This window comes from Nyctereutes procyonoides, unplaced genomic scaffold, assembly GCF_905146905.1.
Source record: "Nyctereutes procyonoides isolate TBG_1078 unplaced genomic scaffold, NYPRO_anot_genome, whole genome shotgun sequence".
Taxonomy (NCBI): Eukaryota; Metazoa; Chordata; class Mammalia; order Carnivora; family Canidae; genus Nyctereutes; species Nyctereutes procyonoides.
The window spans coordinates 58,183,525-58,203,465 of NW_026575140.1; the positions used below are offsets into that span (position 1 = coordinate 58,183,525).

Consider the following 19,941-nt stretch of genomic DNA (forward strand, 5'->3'; position numbering starts at 1 on the left):
GAACAAATGACTTAATCTTACTGGGCTTTGGTTTTCTTAACTGTAAAATGAGGATAATAGTACCTTCCTCATAAGGCTATTAATAGGATTATATAAGTCCACACGTATAAAGCACTTAGGATAGTGAATGGGATAAAATAATTGTTAGTTTTAGGTACATTATGCTTTTCATAGTGTCACAAAGGAAGTGCCAAAAAAATTTGAAGAATTGTTATGCAGACTCAAATCTCTGACCACAGGTTATTAAATTATTTATAGTAAAATGGTAGCTAAAATAAAATGATTGGAATGAAAGAAAAACTCATGAAAAAGGAATTAAAAAATATTTAGTGTTTTGAATATTTTACTCAAATCTAAAAAGCAAACAATAGTACAGACAATATGAATACAAGGAAATAATATGCCTAAGAGAAGAAATTAGTAAAATAGAAAAGCAAAAGAAAAATTGAGAATGTCAATATAATGCGAAAAAAATGGGAAGCCTAGTAAGGTAGACAAACCTACATTAAAACTAATCAGGAGGGACACCTTAGTGGCTCTGTTGGTTGAGCATCTGGCCCCTGGTTTCAGCCCAGGTCATGAGATGGAGCCGTAGGTTGGGCCCTGCCCTGGTCATGGAGTCCTCTTGAGATTCTCTCTCCTTCTCCCTCTGCTCCTTCCCCTGCTCTTTCTCTCTAAAATAAATAGATAAAATCTTTAAAAAATAATCAGGAAGAAAGACTCAAACCATTAGAAATGAGAAGGGGACATGACTACAAATCCAGAGAGACTTATAAATAATACATACTGTGAACAGTGTCACACTAATAAATTTGAAATGAAATAAATTTGATGAAGTGAAAACATTTCTGATGAAAGATAATAGCCAGAATTATCTAAAAAATAGGAGTGAAAGTAGGAACTGCTAGAGAAAATAAATTTATATCCAATTTTCCTTTCTTCTGTTTCCTCTCCTCCAAAAGACATTAGACTCCACTGGTTTTGCAGGTAAAGTTTTCCAAACCTGGAAAGAGATACTCCTTACAACTCTATAAACTCTGTTAGAGAACAGAAAACAGGGATCCCTGGGTGGCGCAGCGGTTTGGCGCCTGCCTTTGGCCCAGGGCGCGATCCTGGAGACCCGGGATCGAATCCCACGTCGGGCTCCCGGTGCATGGAGCCTGCTTCTCCCTCTGCCTGTGTCTCTGCCTCTCTCTCTCTCTCTCTGTGTGACTATCATAAATAAATAAAAATTTAAAAAAAAAAAAAAAAAAAAAACAGAAAACAGGGGATCCCTGGGTGGCTCAGTGGTTTAGCGCCTGCCTTCGGCCCAGGGCGTGATCCTGGAGTCCCGAGATGGATTCACACAGCGGGCTCCCTGCATGGAGCCTGCTTCTTTCTCCACCTGTGTCTCTGTCTCTTTCTTTGTGTCTCTAATGAATAAATAAATAGAATCTTAAAAAAAAAAAAACAGAAAAGAGGGAAATTATGAGATTTGCATATTTCATTACAAACACAGAGAGTTGAGCCCTTGGGTGGTTCAGTGGTTGAGCATCTGCCTTCGGCTCAGGGCATGATCCTGGGGTCCTGGGATCGAGTTCCGCATCAGGCTCCCCACAGGAAACTTGCTTCTCCCTCTGCCTGTGTCTCTGCCTATCTCTCTGTGTCTCTCATGAATAAATAAATAAAATCTTGAAAAAAACCACACACACACATACACACACACACAGGTGGTAGAAGGAAAGGAATTCTAGATCTATCTCATTTAGGAATACAGAAACAAAAATTTTCAACACTGTAGTTAAAAAAAAAAAAAGACATCATAACCAAATAGGCTATATTCACAGGAATTTAAAGAGGGCATGTCACCAGAAAATGTAGTATAGTACCACAGGAGAAGATGATAGAGGAGTAATCTATTCAGCTTGGATTTAGAAAGGCATTCGATGAATTTAAACAGTAACTTAAGAGCTATTTATCAGTAGCAAACATCATAATCAATGAGTGTTTAGCAGCCTTACTATTAGTGACAGGAGCACTGAGGAGACCTGTACTCTGTGATTTTGTGCAAGGGGTGCTTGTGGTCCTGGACAATGCAGCAAGATGAGATGCAGAGACGGAGCATAAGCGCTGAATGGAAACAGGGAAACTGATGATCGTTCATGTAGAAAAGCCAGAGAATGTACCAACATCTTGTTAGACTGAGCAACAGTTCAAGAAAGTTGTTCTGACAAGATCAACATACAAAAATAACATTCTCCAGTAATCTATCCAAGTAAAGAATATAATGGGGAAAATCCCATTTATAGTAGCAAAATAAAAAAAAATCCCACAAAAAACCTAAAATCAACTCTGTGTTACCTGAAAATGTATCTAAACAAAAATGGGTAAGATCATTATGGAATACATTATGATGAAGGTCTGAGCTTGTGTGTTCCTGAATGAGAAGATAATGTATTAGACAGCCCGGGTGGCCCAGTGGTTTAGTGCTGCCTTCAGCCTAGGGCCTGATCCTGGGGACCCAGGATCAAATCCCACATCAGACTCCTTGCATGGAGCCTGCTTCTCCCTCTGCCTGTGTTGTGTCTTGGCCTCGCTTTGTGTGTCTCTCATAAATAAATAAATAAAATCTTAAAAAAAAAAGATAATGTATTATGTGTATCCCCAAATTAATCTATGATTAATCTGTAAATTCAGAATTCCACTCAAATCCAATAGGGTTTAATAAGGAACTTGGTAAGTAGATCTCAAGATTCATACAGAGAAGCAATGTACCCTGAAACTCTTCCACTTTCAGCTGCTGAAAGTTGGAGACTCAGTTGACAATTTGGGGATTCTTAGGGTCATCTTTCCCTCCCTTTACTTTGTCCTGTGTTGATGCTGATACCACGGATGTCCATGGAGGCTGCTTTCAGAGTTTGGCCCCATACTCCAACTATCAATTTGTTTCTTTAGTTTTATTATTTTAGTAGCTTTGTTGTTGATGTAAATGGAATTCAAGGAAATTCACAGACTGTGCCACCACTGCTACCATTTTCCCAGAGTTCTGCTTAATAGCTTTCGAATGTAAGAAACTCACTGATTTTTGAGTCAGATATTTATGTTAAGAAGTGGTAGTGGATGGAGTTAGTGGTTGTGTACCACCATTTTATGTCTGCTGTATGGACTCTGGTTGTCATCAGCTGAATTCCCAGCGGCAGGGAACATGCGTCACAGCGGCCAGCACCATGGTGCTTGGTTAGTCTCTTTGGTTGGCTCACAACCTCCATTGCGGCATCACATGGCGCTTCCATGGTCATTGTAGCCTGTGCCCAGTACTAACGTCTTGTGTTAATGGTCTAGGAAGTAAAGACCACTGTAAACAGATCAGCCCTCATTTGCAAATTTGAAGAAGTAGGAAGTTAAAAGGCATGAAAGTAACTTTGAAAGTGAAGTTAGACATAACCATTTGAAAAAGTTGACGTTAATAAATGGCCAAAATTGAGATGCCTGGGTGGCTCAGCAGTTTAGCGCCCGCCTTCTGTCCAGAGCATGATCCTTCCATCCAGAGCAGGATGGAGTCCCTCATGGGGCTCCCTACAGGGAGCCTGTTTCTCCCTCTGCCTGTGTCTCTGACTCTCTCTCTTGTCTCTCATGAATAAATAAAATCTAAAAATAAATAAATAAATGAAATAAATGGCCAAGATTTAGGACAGATAATGTATAGGACAAGGTAAAGCAAGTGATTATATATTCACTCTCTGGGGCAAGATTGCATTTTATTTTGGTTACAACTCTTTCAGATATTAGACTATCTTGTTAATATTTGACTATTATTAATGTTAAACAGAAATAAGGCATTTAAAAATGTTTTTTTTTAAAGATTTATTTATTCATGATAGAGAGAGAGAGGCAGAGACACAGGCAGAAGGAGAATCAGGCTCCATGTCAGGAGCCCGACGCGGGACTCGATCCCGGGACTCCAGGATCGTGCCCTGGGCCAAAGGCAGACGCCAAACCGCTGAGCCACCCAGGGATCCCCTAAAAAAATGTTTTTTTTTTTTTTTTTTTAAATTTTTATTTATTTATGATAGTCACAGAGAGAGAGAGAGAGAGGCAGAGACACAGGCAGAGGGAGAAGCAGGCTCCATGCACCGGGAGCCCGATGTGGGATTCGATCCCGGGTCTCCAGGATCGCACCCTGGGCCAAAGGCAGGCGCCAAACCGCTGCGCCACCCAGGGATCCCTAAAAAAATGTTTTTAAAAAACATTGAAACTGTTGTAAGTTTCAGTTTCACAGAATTGCATTTTGTTTCAGGTTAAAGAACTGAACCATTACCTGGAAGCTGAGAAGTCTTGCAGAACTGACCTGGAGATGTACGTAGCTGTTCTGAATACTCAGAAATCCGTTTTACAGGAGGATGCTGAGAAACTTCGGAAGGAATTGCATGAAGGTAAATATATATTCTGTGTATTTTTAGTCTCAGTCTCCATTGATACTGATTAAAAACAGTAACAAGTCTTAGACTCTAACTTGTTAATGATTCACTGTGAAGCTTTGCAGTGGGTTCAGGTGTTCTAGTGAAAGGCTGGAGCTATGAGATCTCCTGAAGAGATATGGGTTGTAGACAGTTCCTCTCTCCTCAGGGACCCCAGGAGTAACTTGACAAGGCATGAGAGGTGGGCAGAAAGACCAGAGGCCTGGGAAGTGCTGGGGAAACTGTGTTTGCCCCCAGACTCCTTTTAATGGAGGTAGATTAGCAAGAGTGAAAATAGGACAGAGGACAGATAGTATATTCTGGTGGCCTCAAGTAGCATCCCTGTTTATAAGGGTCTGTTTTAATTTCACTAGGCTGGTAGCAGATTTGTACAGAAATTGATTTCATTTTCCCTGGCCTGGGGGAGAAGGCTTATCTTTTCCCCATTAACATAAAGATAGACTTTTGTCTTCAGTTCTGCTAGTGAGTCTTAATTATCTGGAGTTCTTAACCTTTTTGTTTCGTGGACTCTTTTGGCAATCTTGTGAAAACTCTTAGGATGCTGTTTTTTTGTTTTTTTTTTTTAAAGCAGCTCAGTTTTTATTTTTTTATTTTTAATTTTTTTTATTTATTTATGATAGTCACAGAGAGAGAGAGAGGCAGAGACATAGGCAGAGGGAGAAGTAGGCTCCATGCACCGGGAGCCCGACATAGGATTCGATCCCGGGTCTCCAGGATCGCGCCCTGGCCAAAGGCAGGCGCTAAACCGCTGCGCCACCCAGGGATCCCAGGATGCTGTTTCTAATCCCTACAGTATTAAAAATCAATCAATCCCTACAATATAAATACAAAAGAAATCACTTACGATACAAAATATAAATAACTGCAAACTTATAATACAGAAAGAAATGTGTTATTTTATGGATGCATTAATTACAGAGGTTTGGTAGCAGGTCTGGTAAGGACTGTAGTCCTGAAGCAGTGCCACTGTGCCAAGACACAGCAGTGGCTACAGCTTCTGTTGGCGATGAAGCCATGGGCGGTGTCTTCCTTAACTGTGCTGGGTTGCCCAGATTGTGGGTAACTAAAGGAAATGGTAAATTTCAGTTAGAGGTTAGTAAAAGTGCAGATCTCACTTTTTTCATAATCTAGATGCATGGATACCTTGAAATCTTGTACGTGTTGTAGGTTTTACTAGTAACATATTTTCACATGCAAGTTAGGGCTGTGGTGATAGAGTCCTATACAGTGAATACTTCCAGGTAGTATATCAAGTACTGTGGGAAGTACAGCTCTTCCATCAATAATTTAGGCTTTCATATTAGTTTATTTTCTCAAATAATGGAAAGCTGAAATTAATAAGCCTACAGAATTATTTCATAAAATGTTATGAAAATCACCTCAAAGTTTGAGCAAGTCTTTGGCTTTCTGGAAACACTTTTCAGATGTGCTGCTGTCAAAAAGACACACAACACAGAAAGTGTCCAAAAGGAGTAGGAATTTCTGCTTAAACGATGTACTCCAACCCTTCCAGAAAGTGTTAAGACCTCCAAGCTTTCCTTTCCTTTCCTTTCCTTTGTTTGTTTGTTTGTTTGTTTTTGACCTCCAAGCCTTCCTAACATGTCTGGAAAAGTATCTGAGAAGTTTCGTTAGAATGAGTAAGGGGATAATTTCCATACCAGAAGGAGAAAAAGGTGAAAGTTGAACAGCATTGTAACTTACCACCTGCACTGGGAGACTTAGCTGTGCAGCCACATTAGTGCTCCTGCCTCTTGCAGGGGCCACTTGCAAGTGCACCAGGGAGGCAGCAGAGCCACAGACGAGCTTCTTGGGAGAAGCTAAGTGGGACTTTGAAGGACAGGGAGATTATTTGTCAGGTGGCCAGAGATGACTGATGTTCAAAGCCATTCGCACATGGTGCAACAGATAAAGGAATGGAAGAAATTGGTTCAGCAAAGTTAGGATGTGGGAGACAGGGGCAAAATGTGAGAGCCAGATTGTGGACACCTTATGCTGAAGCCCAGATTTGGATTTTATCATATAGGCAGGAAGGAGCTTCTGAAGGGCTTTTAAAATGTTTTTCTTAAATAACAGCTTTATGAAAAAAAAATAAATAACAGCTTTATGGAAACATAATTCACATGGCATGAAGTTCACTCCTTCAAAATCTCCTACTCAGAAAGCTGTGCACTGTTATCACTGCCTAATTCCCCAACAGTTTAACTACCAAGAAAAATTCTGTGCTCATCACTGGTCACTTCCTTTTCCACCTTCCTCCCAGCCCCGGGCAGCCCTGGTCTCCTTCCTGTCTGTTCAGATTGGCCTCTACTGGTCTTCTGTATAAATGGCATTATACAGTATGTGGCCTTGGGTTTGACTTTTCTGAAGAGCTTTAAACTCGAGAGTGATCATGTAAATTTTGCATTTTAGGAAGTTCAGTTCAGTTAGCAGTAGTGTGGATAGTAGGCCAGCGAGGCAAGACCAATGGTAGGAAGCATACCAGTTGTCGGGGTTGTGAGAGCGGATCTGAGGCAGGTGGCTGAAAGTGGCCATGTCACACAGCCCAGGAGGGAGCAGTAGTGGGGCGAGGCAAGGCAGCAGTACAGTTGTCTCTCTGGTTTCTGGCTGGAGTGGCTGGGTGATGCCACCCACTCATTTTTTAGTACAGGACGGCTGAGCTGGCGAGTGTCAGCAGTAGCTGCCATTTCGGAGAACCATTGACTTCCTGAAAAGTCAGAACTGCATGAGCTCAGGAAGCATTTCTGGGTAGCACATTTGTCAGAAAGTATTTAAAGACAGTGAGTAGTGGTTGCCGTGCCTTCCACACATAGAGCAGCATTTCCCAAATTGTATTCCCTAGAACACTTGTTCAGTGAATGGCACTGTGGGAAGGATGTTTTGATCAAAGGAAGTGGGGACAGGGATCCCTGGGTGGCGCAGCGGTTTGGCGCCTGCCTTTGGCCCAGGGCGCGATCCTGGAGACCCGGGATCGAATCCCACGTCGGGCTCCCGGTGCATGGAGCCTGCTTCTCCCTCTGCCTGTGTCTCTGCCTCTCTCTCTCTCTCTGTGTGACTATCATAAATAAATAAAAAATGAAAAAAAAAAAGGAAGTGGGGACATACTGAGTTCTCTGTCCTCCTCCAAGAGAACATAGGCATACTTAAGATCTTGAGCTTAAAGTCCTGCAGTGAAGGAACCTGTAAAATTTCATTTAGCTGGGTTTTCTAACCCTCGATTAGCACAGAAATCCTCTTTTCACTAGTCACTGTTACCGGGAGCAGGCTTTGGGAGACTCTGCATGAGGAGAGATGTGAGGACAGGTGCCATGTGTCCTACAGCAGGCTGCCCCTTGGTTCTTGTCCGAGGCAAGTCCCACACGGGATGGACCATTGGCCAGACCTAGTCTAATGGAATTGCCTATGTTAAAGGAATTGCCTACCATTAAAATTCAGTGTTTTGGGCAGCCCCGGTGGCTCAGCGGTTTGGCGCTGCCTGAAGCCCGGGGCATGATCCTGGAGATCTGGGATCGAGTCCCACGTCGGGCTTCCTGCATGGAGCCTGCTTCTCCCTCTGCCTGTGTCTCTGCCTCTCTCTCGCTCTCTCTGAATAAATAAATAAATAAATCTTTAAAAAAAAAATTCAGTGTTTTTCATTGGGGCGGGGGGTGCCTAAACAGTTTGCCATCTCTTGGAGCAAGAGCGACAACAACACAACCAGTTGAAACACACGTGGCAGAAGGCCAATGACCAGTTTCTGGAGTCTCAGCGTTTGCTCATGAGGGACATGCAGCGCATGGAGATAGTGCTCACATCGGAACAGCTCCGGCAGGTGGAAGAGCTGAAGAAGAGAGATCAGGTGAGTGACAGTTCTGGGGGACTCGCAGCACTGGCACCACGCCCTGCTTGTCCCCACACAAGCCATCGCAGGGCTTATGTTTTGTGGGACTTGACCAAAGGCTGGAGCCAGGGGACATCCACGCCCTTACAGAATACACGAGAGCTGCATTGGAGGGCTTAGCTTTAGGAATGGCCTTGTCTGAGAGAGCTGATTTAACAGCGCTCCTGTGTAGACACTGCAGGGCGCAACAGTGTATATTTCTGAGACAGCCCTTGTCCACCCTCTGTCCAGTTCTCCGACAGAGAATCTCCTGGATTGTGTTTGCCCAGGTCGAGTCATTTTTTTTTTTTTAAACATTGGTAGCAAGTATTTTTTTTTTTAATTTTTTTTTTATTTTATTTATGATAGTCACACACACAGAGAGAGAGGCAGAGACACAGGCAGAGGGAGAAGCAGGCTCCATGCACCGGGAGCCCGATGTGGGATTCAATCCCGGGTCTCCAGGATCGCGCCCTGGGCCAAAGGCAGGCGCCAAACCGCTGCGCCACCCAGGGATCCCCCAGGTTGAGTCATTGGTGACATTGCTCTGGAAGCCTCATTGGAAGTGACGGCATGGGGAGGGAGAGGCTGAGTGATCGGGAAGGGCAGGAGTCCACAGAGCTGCTCATCCGAGATCCTGTTTTCTCCTTGCCTTTTAAAAAACGATCTAAATTACACGAATAATATACAAATACATCTCAGGTTAAAAATGCTTTGCTGAGTGGGATGTCTGGGTGGCTCAGCAGTAGAGTGTCTGCCTGTGGCTCAGAGTGTGATCCCAGGATCTGGGATTGAGGCCTGCATTGGGCTCCCTGCAGGGAGCCTGCTTCTCCCTCTGCCTGTGTCTCTGCCTCTCTCTCTGTGTGTCTCTCATGAATAAATAAATAATTAAAAATTAAATAAATAAAAATACTTTGTTGTAAATACAAAGTGATGAAGGACAAAATGATGAAGGGAGGATCTCCTCGGTCACCTCCCTTTCAGGAGCAGCCACTTTTGTCGTCAGAAGTCTTCGTATAGAGGACAGCCCTCCAGGGTGCTTCTTTGTGTTCATAAGTGCATCTTTGGGTTGATTTGTTTCATACAGTCGAGTCAGGATGCATAGTCCATAACTTACTCTCCCCAGCGTTGTCTGCAGTGAGTGTCCGCACCAGAGAGCTGCCACTCTGCTCACTGCTGTGGCAGACACACCGTAATGGGCCCCATCCCTGTCCCTGTAGTGGCACCCAGACTGTTCTGTTTGCTTCATTTCAAACAGTGGCGTGGCTAATCTCCTGCCCCTTGTTGTGCATCGGCGCAGCTATTTCCCTAGCATAGCTGCGTAGAAGCTGTTCTAGGTACTGTAAAAATGGTTTCAATTTCCTTGTATGACTTAGGTTAGATTTTGGCTTTCAAAAGATTCATCCTTTTTAAAATTTGTTGGTTTTTTTTTTAAATTTTTATTTATTTATGATAGTCACACGGGGGGCGGGGGGGCAGAGACATAGGCAGAGGGAGAAGCAGGCTCCACGCACCAGGAACCTGACGTGGAATTCGATCCCGGGTCTCCAGGATCGCGCCCTGGGCCAAAGGCAGGTGCTAAACCGCTGCGCCACCCAGGGATCCCTAAAATTTCTGTTTTAATTGTGACTCATTCTTCTTCTGTGTAGACAAAGCCAGCTTAAGGATTTAGATTCTAAAGTACTGCTGTCCGGGCAGCCTCGGTGGCGCACCGCCTGCAGCCCAGGGCATGATCTTGGAGGCCCTGGAGCAGTCCCACGTCAGGCTCTCTGCGTGGAGCCTGCTTCTCCCTCTGCCTGTGTCTCTGCCTCTCTCTCTCTCTCTGCATCTCTATGAATAAATAAAATCTTTAAAAAAAAAATAAAGTACTGCTGTCCATCAAAATGGTCTGAATGCTCTGATTGGTCAGTTAGGGCTTTTTATTCACATTCCCTGAGGTTTCTCTGCATGTCTGAATTGTGCTGCGGCTCACATATAAAGCTCTGTTCCTGTGGTCATCAGGACAGACATGCACTAGGACTCCCCAGGTGAGGGGGTCTGCTGGTTCGAAGCCCATGTGCCCGCCCTCCTCTCAGGCATGGTGGGTTATTGGGGCTTCCCCTGTGCATCTGCCTACCCCTCATGTGCCCCAGGTGGTGGACTCCCCTTGATGCTGCTCCTGTGGTCCCTTTCCTCGCTGCCCCCTGCAGAAGCTTGTGCACACCTGTGTGCTGCCGTGGCTGTGTCCCCCGTGGGGCTGCTCTGGGGGCCCCGAGGGACTCTGACATCACTTGAACCAGTCTTGTTGTGTCTCACATGAGTTTGTACTATGTCTGGTGGCCGTGCCCTGCCTGCCCTTTTCTGTGGTCACCTGCAGGGATGTCCATGTGAACTCTCCCTCAGGTCCCGGGAAGAGGACGGGGTGTGTTTTATGTCACCTTTCTCCCAATTCACTCATCTGGGAAGCTGCTTCCTGATTTCTCCTTTGTGATGGCTTCATCCTTGGTGCTTGTGGTGTTGAGACGTTTGTTAGGATCAGATATCCTGACATGATTACAAAGCAAATAAACCTCAGTGTCCAGTTTTCTTGTAAAGCATTGTTCTCTTTCATTTGTTTTGAGTGGTTAAAAAACTGACTGAACATGAAGTATGGATCACCTGAGTGATGTGTGTCTGTATCTCCTTTCACCTGCAGGAGGAAGACGAGCAACAGAGGTTTCATAAGAAGAAGGAGCACAACAGAACAGATGTCGAGGAGGAGGCGAAAGCCTCGGCGGCCTGCGCTCTCACGCATGAGGAAGCTTGCGCCCAGTTGTCAAATGAAGAGGTAGGGCGAATGTGTTATTCAAGTCCCTGTGTACATGATGTTTTCATATGCAGCTTGTCCTTCATCCCCCATGGTTCACTCAGGACATGCGGAGCCGCTGACACAGTGATGGTGTGTGTGTCTCCTATGTTTACGATCTCCAGGACATGTGTGGGCCTCTCACTGCCTAAAGTGCTTCCCCAGGGCTTCCGATATTAAAGCTGTAGAGGAGAACTTAAATCTTTTTTGGAATGAATATAAGTGTTGCCAGTACTTCAGCTTTTTCTTTAGAAGGATAGTTGAAGTGTTGAAGAACTGAACTCCCTACAGCACATGTTTGCTCATTAACAGGCTGTGAGGATGGGGGTGAGGTTGGCGGGGGATGGGAGTAGGGGTGGTGGGGAGAGTCAGGTGGAGGGGGCAGCCCTGGAGGTAGAGAGTGGTGCTCCCCTGGCCTGGGGGCCTCTTGCCTCCCTCCCCATGGCTGCAGGGGCCTCCTCAGGGGGTGCTCGTCTCCACCCTGTCTCCACCCTGTTGGCAGCTGCGCCCTGGGCATTACTGAGCATTCCCTTGTGGTGAGGGGAGCTGCAGCCAGGCCACTCCTCTCCTCGGCATCCACACAGGCTCCCATCACGTGCATGATGAAGTTCCAGTTCTGCTCACACCGTTCCAGCACATTTGCCACCCTGTTGTGCTGGAACATGGTTCCTTCTCCTGGAGGGCTATCTTCCCTGCCCTGCTGAGTGTTGAGACCCTCTAGGCATCTTCAGGACTCAGGCTGACATCCCCTCTGCAGGAAGGAAGTGCTTCTGTTACTGCCTCGAGGATAAAGATGAAGGCCCCCAACATGGCACAGAAGGGCCTCACTGCTGAGTGACCCTCTGTGGCTTCCACGTTCCCCACATCTTCACAGCCAGGCCTGTCCCCGTGCTGGCCCAGCTCACATGCCTCTTGCGTCCTGTGCCCTGCCCCGCCTCGTCCCCTGGCTTTAGGAACTAGTCCTGGGTAGATGGGATTGGGGTCTTCATCCATGTGTCTGTGTAGTGGGTAGGTTTCTGCTCAGTCCTGTGTGGTCTACTTCCTGGTGGCTTATGTTTCCATGTTTGTGGATTGTTTGACATTAAAGCTTTAAAAATATCCTAGTGAACACTGAAGGGGATGATGTAAGTGTTTTTCTACATTCTTTGTTTTGGGTCGTACACTGAGAACCACTTGCCCTGATTCTGCTGTGCATTTTTTTAATAGACTCCCAAGAGAGTCTCAGTTTTTGGGTACTGCCGAGTATTATGTGGTTTCTGTGTGCAGGAATGTTTGAAAAAGCTTCAGACTTTTCAAAAAATATTTTAGCAGGAAAACAGGAAATGGAGCTTTGTTATAATTTACAGTGAAGTGTTTTTATTTATTTTTTATTTTTTATTTTATTTTTTTTTTGAAGTGTTTTTAAAATTTTTTGATTCTGTCTTTGTTGGTCTGTAGTATATATTGTGCATAACATTATTTTCTGACATTCTAAATATATTTTAGATTTGATCTTTTACAGTTTGAATGTTTTGTATTGAGAGTCATGATGATTTACTTTTGCCTTTTGGTGTAAAGTTAATAGTGGCCACTTCAGAGACTCAGATTTGTGGCTAAAGACAATGAAAATGTTTAGGACCTGATACTTTCTTTAGCCTTGTGCAAACAGTGTCCTTTTCTTGGTAAAAAAATCAAGTGTGTTCACTGTGGGAAATGTGGAGAGTACAGAAAGGTCCTAGGGAACAGGAGAGCTGGTACCTGAGTCTCCTGCCCGAGATGACTGCCGCTGCTTTCTAGAGCACGTCTTTCCTTTCTGTTTCTTTTCTCCATTTCCCGAGTTAACATGTGTATATTTCTGTTTTTGCTTTTAAACCTAGCCCATATTGTAATTCTACATAATCTTTTATGTAAATTTTTTTTCACTTGAGCCTATCTTAGAGGTTTTGGCTATCAGTAAATGTTTTCGCACAAGTGGTATTTAATAGCTGCCAGCATTTCGGCATGCAAATGCCCAAGAATTCCATCCTGATGGATTTGTGCCCAGGTCTGTAGGTCCGTGCCATTGGAAGAAAAGTGGAATGTTCCTCACAGTCTGTCCAGAAGTAAGTCCTGCGCACCATGTAGAGCCATGTGCAGATAGATGCAGCAGAGTTGGGTCACGAGGCAGAAGCAGGAGCAGGGAGGCAGCACGGGTCTAACAGCACAGGGCTGGCTGCTTTCAGTAATCCCAGTAGGCTTTGGTGTAGAGAGTCTGTTCTCAGTTTCCTGGTGCCTAGCCGTGGGCTGATTTAGGGCGAGGTGGGGTACTGGCATGGGGTCATGAAGGCGGTCAAGGAGGTGGTTGGGGGCCACAGGAAGGATGGGTTGGGTATATGTGAGAGGCCTCTTCATAGGCGACTTGTGTATTAATCGGAGGAATCTGGTGGCTTGGAGTGGTGGTCTTTCCGTGGCTGGCAGGGTCCTCAGAATGGGGAAAACATCGTAAAACATAGAAAATAAGAAACTACTAGCAAAGCAATAGTCAAGTTGGTTCCATCTTTACCAGTGTAGGAGTTTTCACCACCATGAGGAACCGTAGTGCTATTGGTGCACTTCCTCCCTGGGTTCTGCTCACTCCCTTAGCATGGGCTGCTGGGAACAACTGCCCATTAAGGGTGTAGACATGTTTAGGGCATCGGGAAATATTGTTGAGTCATCTTCCAGAAATGCCATTTGGTTCACGCTTCCCCCTGGGTGTATGCACTCTTTGTCACCAGGCCTGCATTCCAGCCCATTTCCTGCTGCTGTCCCCTCCTGTCCTTTGTGTCTCAGCAGCACTGCATGGGACCGAGGGTGGCTTCTTTATAACTCCCAGAAGGGATTCTCATCCCGGTTTGTATCAGCTTTGTACTGGGTACTCGCTCACGACCTCCTCCACAGCTACATTAACTCAACTAGATATGTGTTCCTCAGCCATCTGAATCTGGCAGATGAAAAGTACCTCTAAACAGAACAAAATGGGGGCAGCCCGGGTGGCTCAGCAGCTTAGTGCCGCCTTCGGCCCAAGACGTGATCCTGGAGTCCTGGGATCGAGTCCCATGTCGGGCTCCCTGCATGGAGCCTGGTTCTCCCTCTGCCTGTGTCTCTGCCCACCCCCCCCCCCCCCGTCTCTCATGAATAAATAAATAAAAATCTTAAAAAAAAAAAAACAGAACAAAGTGGAGGAATTAACATAAAAGTTGTCCAGTTTTTACCAAGTAAGGATATTTTTTAAAACATTTAAAAGTTTTGGGTGTCCGGGTGACTCAGCGGTTTAGCGCCACCTTCTGCCCAGGGTGTGATCCTGGAGACCCGGAATCGAGTCCCACATTGGGCTCCCCACAAGGAGCCTGCTTCTCGCTCTGCCTTTGTCTTTGCCTCTCTCTCTCTGTGTGTGTCTTTCATGAATAAATAAATAAAATCTTAAAAAAAAGGAAACATTTAAAAGTTTTGTTTTTCACAGGCTTTTCCAGTTTATGAATGAAAGAGCTTTGACAACAAAAAGCAGACAGTATTATCTTGAAATAAAAGGCTAGTCTTTTAAATCGAATATGTTGAATTTCAAGAAACACTTGCTACCCTTTTCTGGTTTTCCGGTCACCGTGCGCGGCCTCGTGGAGTGGCACTGCTGTGCTGCTGTCACTTTGAGAATGCGTCGCACCACATGTTACTCTGAGATGAAATGCACACATCATAGAATTAACCACTTAAAGTATGCGACTCAGAGGCATTTAAAGATTTTATTTACTCATTTGACAGACAGAGCATATGCACGAGCAGAGGCAGAGCCAGAGGGAGAAGCAGACTCCTCAGCTGAGCAGGGAGTCGGACAGGGCTCAATCCCAGGACCCTGGAATCATGACCTGAGCCAAAGGCAGACACTTCACCAGCTGAGTCGGACACCCTGACTCAGAGGCATTTAGTGCACACAGTGTGCAGCCATCACATCTGTGTGGTCCCCCCAGCTTCACCCCAGGAGACCCCACGTCCTCCAAGGAGTCACTCCCCAGTTTCCTTTCCCCTCAGCCTTTGGCAACCACTGATTTCTTTTCCATCTTCATGGATTTACCTGTTCTGGACGTTTCTTGTGGATGAACTCAGAGTGTGTTACCTTCTGTGTCTTGCTTCTTTCACTTATGTACCCCATATCTCATGCGGACTACACCTTCAGGCATACAATACTGTTCCCATCTCCCTTCCACTTAGGCTACTCCTTCCTTTGTCCATCCCCAAACAGACACAGTTGGTGTTTCTCAGGGTTCTGCCCTCAGCCTTCTCATCCTACAGAACCACTGTAGATGTTCTCATTTGCTGCTGTGACTTGAATGATCATTATGTGGTGTTTACCCTCTGGCCTCTCTGTCTAAAGACTTGTATGTCCCTCTGTCAGGTGAGTATCCCCATGTGGACATACGAGTAGCACCTCACATTCAGCGTACCTGGCGCTGAGCTTTAGGAGACCTTCCCTGACCCCCGTGTCTGAGCTAAAAGCCCCACCTTGAGCCCCCTGGGCACTCAGTACAGTGCTGCTCATTTTATCACATACAGCGCTCTAACAGCCTGCTTGCTTGCTTATTGTTTTCACGAAACTGCAAACATCATAAGGTCATGGTTTGCTTACCGCTGTGTCCTGAGTACCTGGTTTAGATCCAATAGAAGATACTCAGTAAATTTTGTTCAGTGACTATGTGAAGGTAGTGTGCTAAGGATCATCATGTGGAACGTGTGGCGAAACACTCTGACCATCCGGTAGTTTTTGTCTCAAGTATAGAGAATCGTCTAACTTGGCAATGTGTGTTTTCACATTTCAGGAGCACTTAGATAGCACCCACGGCTCAGTCCACTCCCTGGATGCAGACTTACTCTTGCCGTCTGGAGACTCATTCAGTAAATCGGACACTGATGTGTTTAAAGATGGACTCAGGAGAGCACAGTCTACAGACAGCTTGGGAACCTCAGGCTCACTGCAATCCAAAGCTTTAGGCTATAACTACAAAGCAAAATCTGCTGGAAACTTGGATGAATCGGATTTTGGACCATTGGTAGGAGCAGATTCAGTGTCTGAGAACTTTGATACTGCCTCCCTTGGGTCACTACAAATGCCAAGTGGGTTTATGTTAACCAAAGATCAGGAGAGAGCAATCAAAGCCATGACGCCAGAGCAAGAAGAGACGGCGTCTCTCCTCTCCAGTGTCACCCAGGGTATGGAAAGTGCTTATGTGTCCCCCAGTGGTTACCGCTTGGTCAGTGAGACAGAGTGGAATCTGCTGCAGAAGGAGGTGAGCTGTCTTCCTGACTTTCTCTCTGTTGCTCACGTCGGGTGGCTCTGGGATGTATTGTACATTCACAGGATGCCCCTGGAGTCCCTACGTGCACACATCGCCACACGGTCCAGTGACTGCCATTCCAGGTGGCTGTGGTGGGAAGGGGACTGGGTGTGAGCTCCCCCACCTTCCACCCCCGGAGTCTCACCTAATTGGAGCTTAGGCACCCTTATGTTGGAGTAGCCTGAATTTGGTTTGCCCCGCACCCTTTCCAGTCTTGGTATAGTCCCAGATTCCTTCTGTCACCTCTCCTTGAGATCCGAACGCAGATGCTTGTCAGCGGGCACTCAAGTGTATGTAAGGAGGGGTAGGAACCATGGGAGAGAGAGAAGAGAAGGTAGCGCAGAAGGAGGTTCATTTTCCTCCTAAGAGTATTTGCAAACTCAGAAGTAAGATTAAGAGCTACAACTTCAGGCCTTTGCACAGTGCCTCACAGGATTGTGTGGCCCTGGGTTCCAGCTTCAGGGTAATAATCAGATGGTCCCCAGGTTACAGGCGGGGCCTCATCTCAGGCCACAGGACTCATGCCGCTTTTCCCGGTAACTGAGCAGGACAATGTGGTCAGAGGCCAGGTTTCCAACTTCTAGTGCTTTCTTTCACAGGGCCCCTGTCTCTTAAAGGACTGGTTGAGCCGTGAAGCCTGATGGCAGCCACTCCCCCCACAATCTCACGCAGGACATGTGTGAGGAGATGCTCCTTAGCAGCTCTCGGGCTGTTTGTGGCCTGAGCTGGGGGAGCGGCCAATGGGCACTGGTTCCGTCCTGCCCCTGCTCCAGGTGGCATGCTTATCTGCATTGTGCGGGTCTTGGCCTCATACTTTTGCTTCATGTTTTCCTCAAAGGCGGTGTTTTGTGGCCCTTAGCCTCCTGGTTACATAGCTGGGGCCCTTGTTTGCCTGTTCTGCGTGTATTGGTGCTTACGGCATCTTAGAATCCAACCCTAGGGCAGCTTGGGTGGCTCAGCGGTTTAGCACCGCCTTCAGCCCGGGGCATGATCCTGGAGACCTGGCATTAAGTCCCATGTTAGGCTCCCTGCATGGAGCCTGCTTCTCTCTCTGCCTGTGTCTCTGCCTCTCTCTTTCTCTGTGCCACTCGTGAATAAACAAATAAAATCTTAAAAAAAAAAAAAAAGAATAACATTAGTGGTATCTTTAAAAAAAAAAGTCCAACCCTATAGGGCCATAACTCTGAAGAAATTGTCTACCACGTGTTCTCTGAGGAGCATAGATAAAACTGTGCATGTATTGAGATGTGCGACATACAGTCATTTTGTTCTGCTGATAAGAGGTAACTTTGATGCCCTTCAGGTACATAATGCGGGAAATAAACTTGGTAGACGTTGCGATATGTGCTCCAATTATGAAAAACAGTTACAAGGGATTCAGATTCAGGAGGCTGAGACCAGAGACCAGGTAAGTTTCTTTTTGGTATGCCAAATTGCTAATGCTGTCCTCCTCGCTGCACTGCTGTCCTCCTCACTGGGGTTTCCCCTCCCACTTGCTTTGTGAAATATATCCACGTGAAATACGAAATAACCTGGTTCTTGCAGCGTCAGCTACGTTCCCAGTGGGGCACTCTGGAGCCTTCGCTTTTGTCTGCGACTCAGCTGGCCCAGCAACACGCGGGCCAGCTCAGCTCTTGCAGGGGCAGGGGCACATCTCCTCTCATCGCCCTCTCCTCCTGCCCCGGGGGCGGCCGTGCTGCCAGGAATGTGCATTGGGCAGGGTGCTTCTCCATACAGGGCTTGAGGGGGCAGTTACTGTGCTACTCACTGAATAAAGCTTAGCTGAATATTATCTTAAGCCTTATTTAGAATCTTCATCAAAGCTTATTACCTTCTTTCATAAATTTGTTAAACTGATTACAGTTAGTTTACAGGAGCACAGAAATTAAGATTTGGTAGATTTCGTATGCAGAGATTGACAAGTACTTGTCCAGATACATTGTCTAATGGATTGATTCCTTGAGAACATTTAGGAAATGGAGAATTTCAGGAGAGTGGGCTCGTGAAAGTATAGAGAAGGAAAAGATTTTTCTTCTATTTCCAGATTGCTATTTTTTTATTGTAAAGGTTGTTCTCTTAGTCTTCACAATAAGTTGAAGTGATTAGAATGATGGTTTAATATTTTCAAATGCCATTTGCATTAATTTCCTCCCATGTGTACCAATTTTCCTGGATGATGGAGACCTTAATTTCTAGAGGCACACAGGGGCATGTGGCCTCACTGTGCGCTCAGGGAAAGGAACCCTTGAGCTAGGTTTGTTTTTGAGCTGGAATACAAATCTAGGACAGGAAAGGTGTGTGAAGGAACTCTCAGGAAGGGGAATGCTGTGTTCTAGGAAGCACGAACAGCTCATGGGCTGTGGGGGGTGCAGGAAGGGAGAGGACGCTCTGCTCCGAAAGGAAGACCACCATGAGGTCATTGAGCGAGAGGCGCATGTAAAAATTCTAAGTAGGGAAATGATATGATTAGACTTTTGTTTTAGGAAACATTCATAGTGTTAGTGTGGGTTGCAGATTGGAGGCAGGCGGAGGGTAGACCAGAGTAAGGGGGTGCTGCCCCGGCCTGCAGGACTCAGGTGTGGGGGGAGAACAGACCTTTGCGAAGGAGATACCGAATATGAGAAAGGATTTGTGGAAGCCTGACAGTGACCTCAGATGAGGTCAGTCATTCTGAATTGACAGATCTGTGCTGTGTCTGTCAGGAAGACAGAAGATGAGGCTTTTTAAATTTTTGGAGTTAGGGCTTTTTTTTTTTTTTTTTAAATTAATAAAAGAATCCTTGGGAACTTTGTCCTGATGTGCATTTCAAATTGCACAGGTGAAGAAACTGCAGGCCATGCTGAGGCAGGCGAACGAGCAGTTGGAGAGGACGGCCAGGGAGAGGCAGGAGCTGGAGGATGCCCTGAAGCGCAGCACCCAGGACACCGGCCACCAGGTACCGGGGCCTGACGACCTATCGTGCCACCACCACCCACTGGGACGCTGCATGGTTGCCTGCTATGGTTTGGAAACAGCCCTGTTTCTTTCTTGGCCTGAGGCCACTCTCTTTTCCCTCAGAGAATAAAGATCTCTTCCTGATCTCTTTCTGCTGTACGTCTTACAGACCTTTAAAGGATAACTGTGGAAATAACTGGTTAACTATCAGCAGATGCTCAGTTTTAATTTTTAGTAGTAGGTTTTTCTGCTGCACACAAACTTTCTGACAGGAATAATACTAATTAAATTCCTTTTGACTTTTTAAATGTAAAACAAATAGAAAAAACTCAAACATGCACATAGACCCACATGCCAGAACTCACTTCTACATTCCCCTGGTTGGGACTGAATAACAGAACAGAAGCCCGCCCCCTCCCTGACTTGTGACACTAGCAGAGGGTGTTGTCTGTCTGTTGGAACAAATGAGGTAGATGGTGTGCATCATCTCGTCTTCCCCTATGTGGTATTGTGAGGCTCTTACCCGACACTGGAGCAGTGGCAGCT

General features: G+C 45.8%; 1 protein-coding gene across 2 annotated transcripts in view; it reads left to right on the top strand.

Annotated features, from left to right (window-relative positions):
* The window catches only part of RABEP1 (rabaptin, RAB GTPase binding effector protein 1), a 100,410-nt gene that overhangs the window by 63,606 nt on the left and 16,863 nt on the right, over positions 1-19,941 (top strand). For both annotated transcript variants that reach the window (XM_055306082.1, XM_055306083.1), the window contains 6 exons: positions 4,277-4,412; positions 8,114-8,292; positions 10,988-11,119; positions 15,946-16,413; positions 17,765-17,869; positions 19,280-19,396. In XM_055306082.1, the coding sequence (XP_055162057.1) occupies positions 4,277-4,412; positions 8,114-8,292; positions 10,988-11,119; positions 15,946-16,413; positions 17,765-17,869; positions 19,280-19,396 (1,137 nt within the window). The remainder of the gene's footprint in view (positions 1-4,276; positions 4,413-8,113; positions 8,293-10,987; positions 11,120-15,945; positions 16,414-17,764; positions 17,870-19,279; positions 19,397-19,941) is intronic.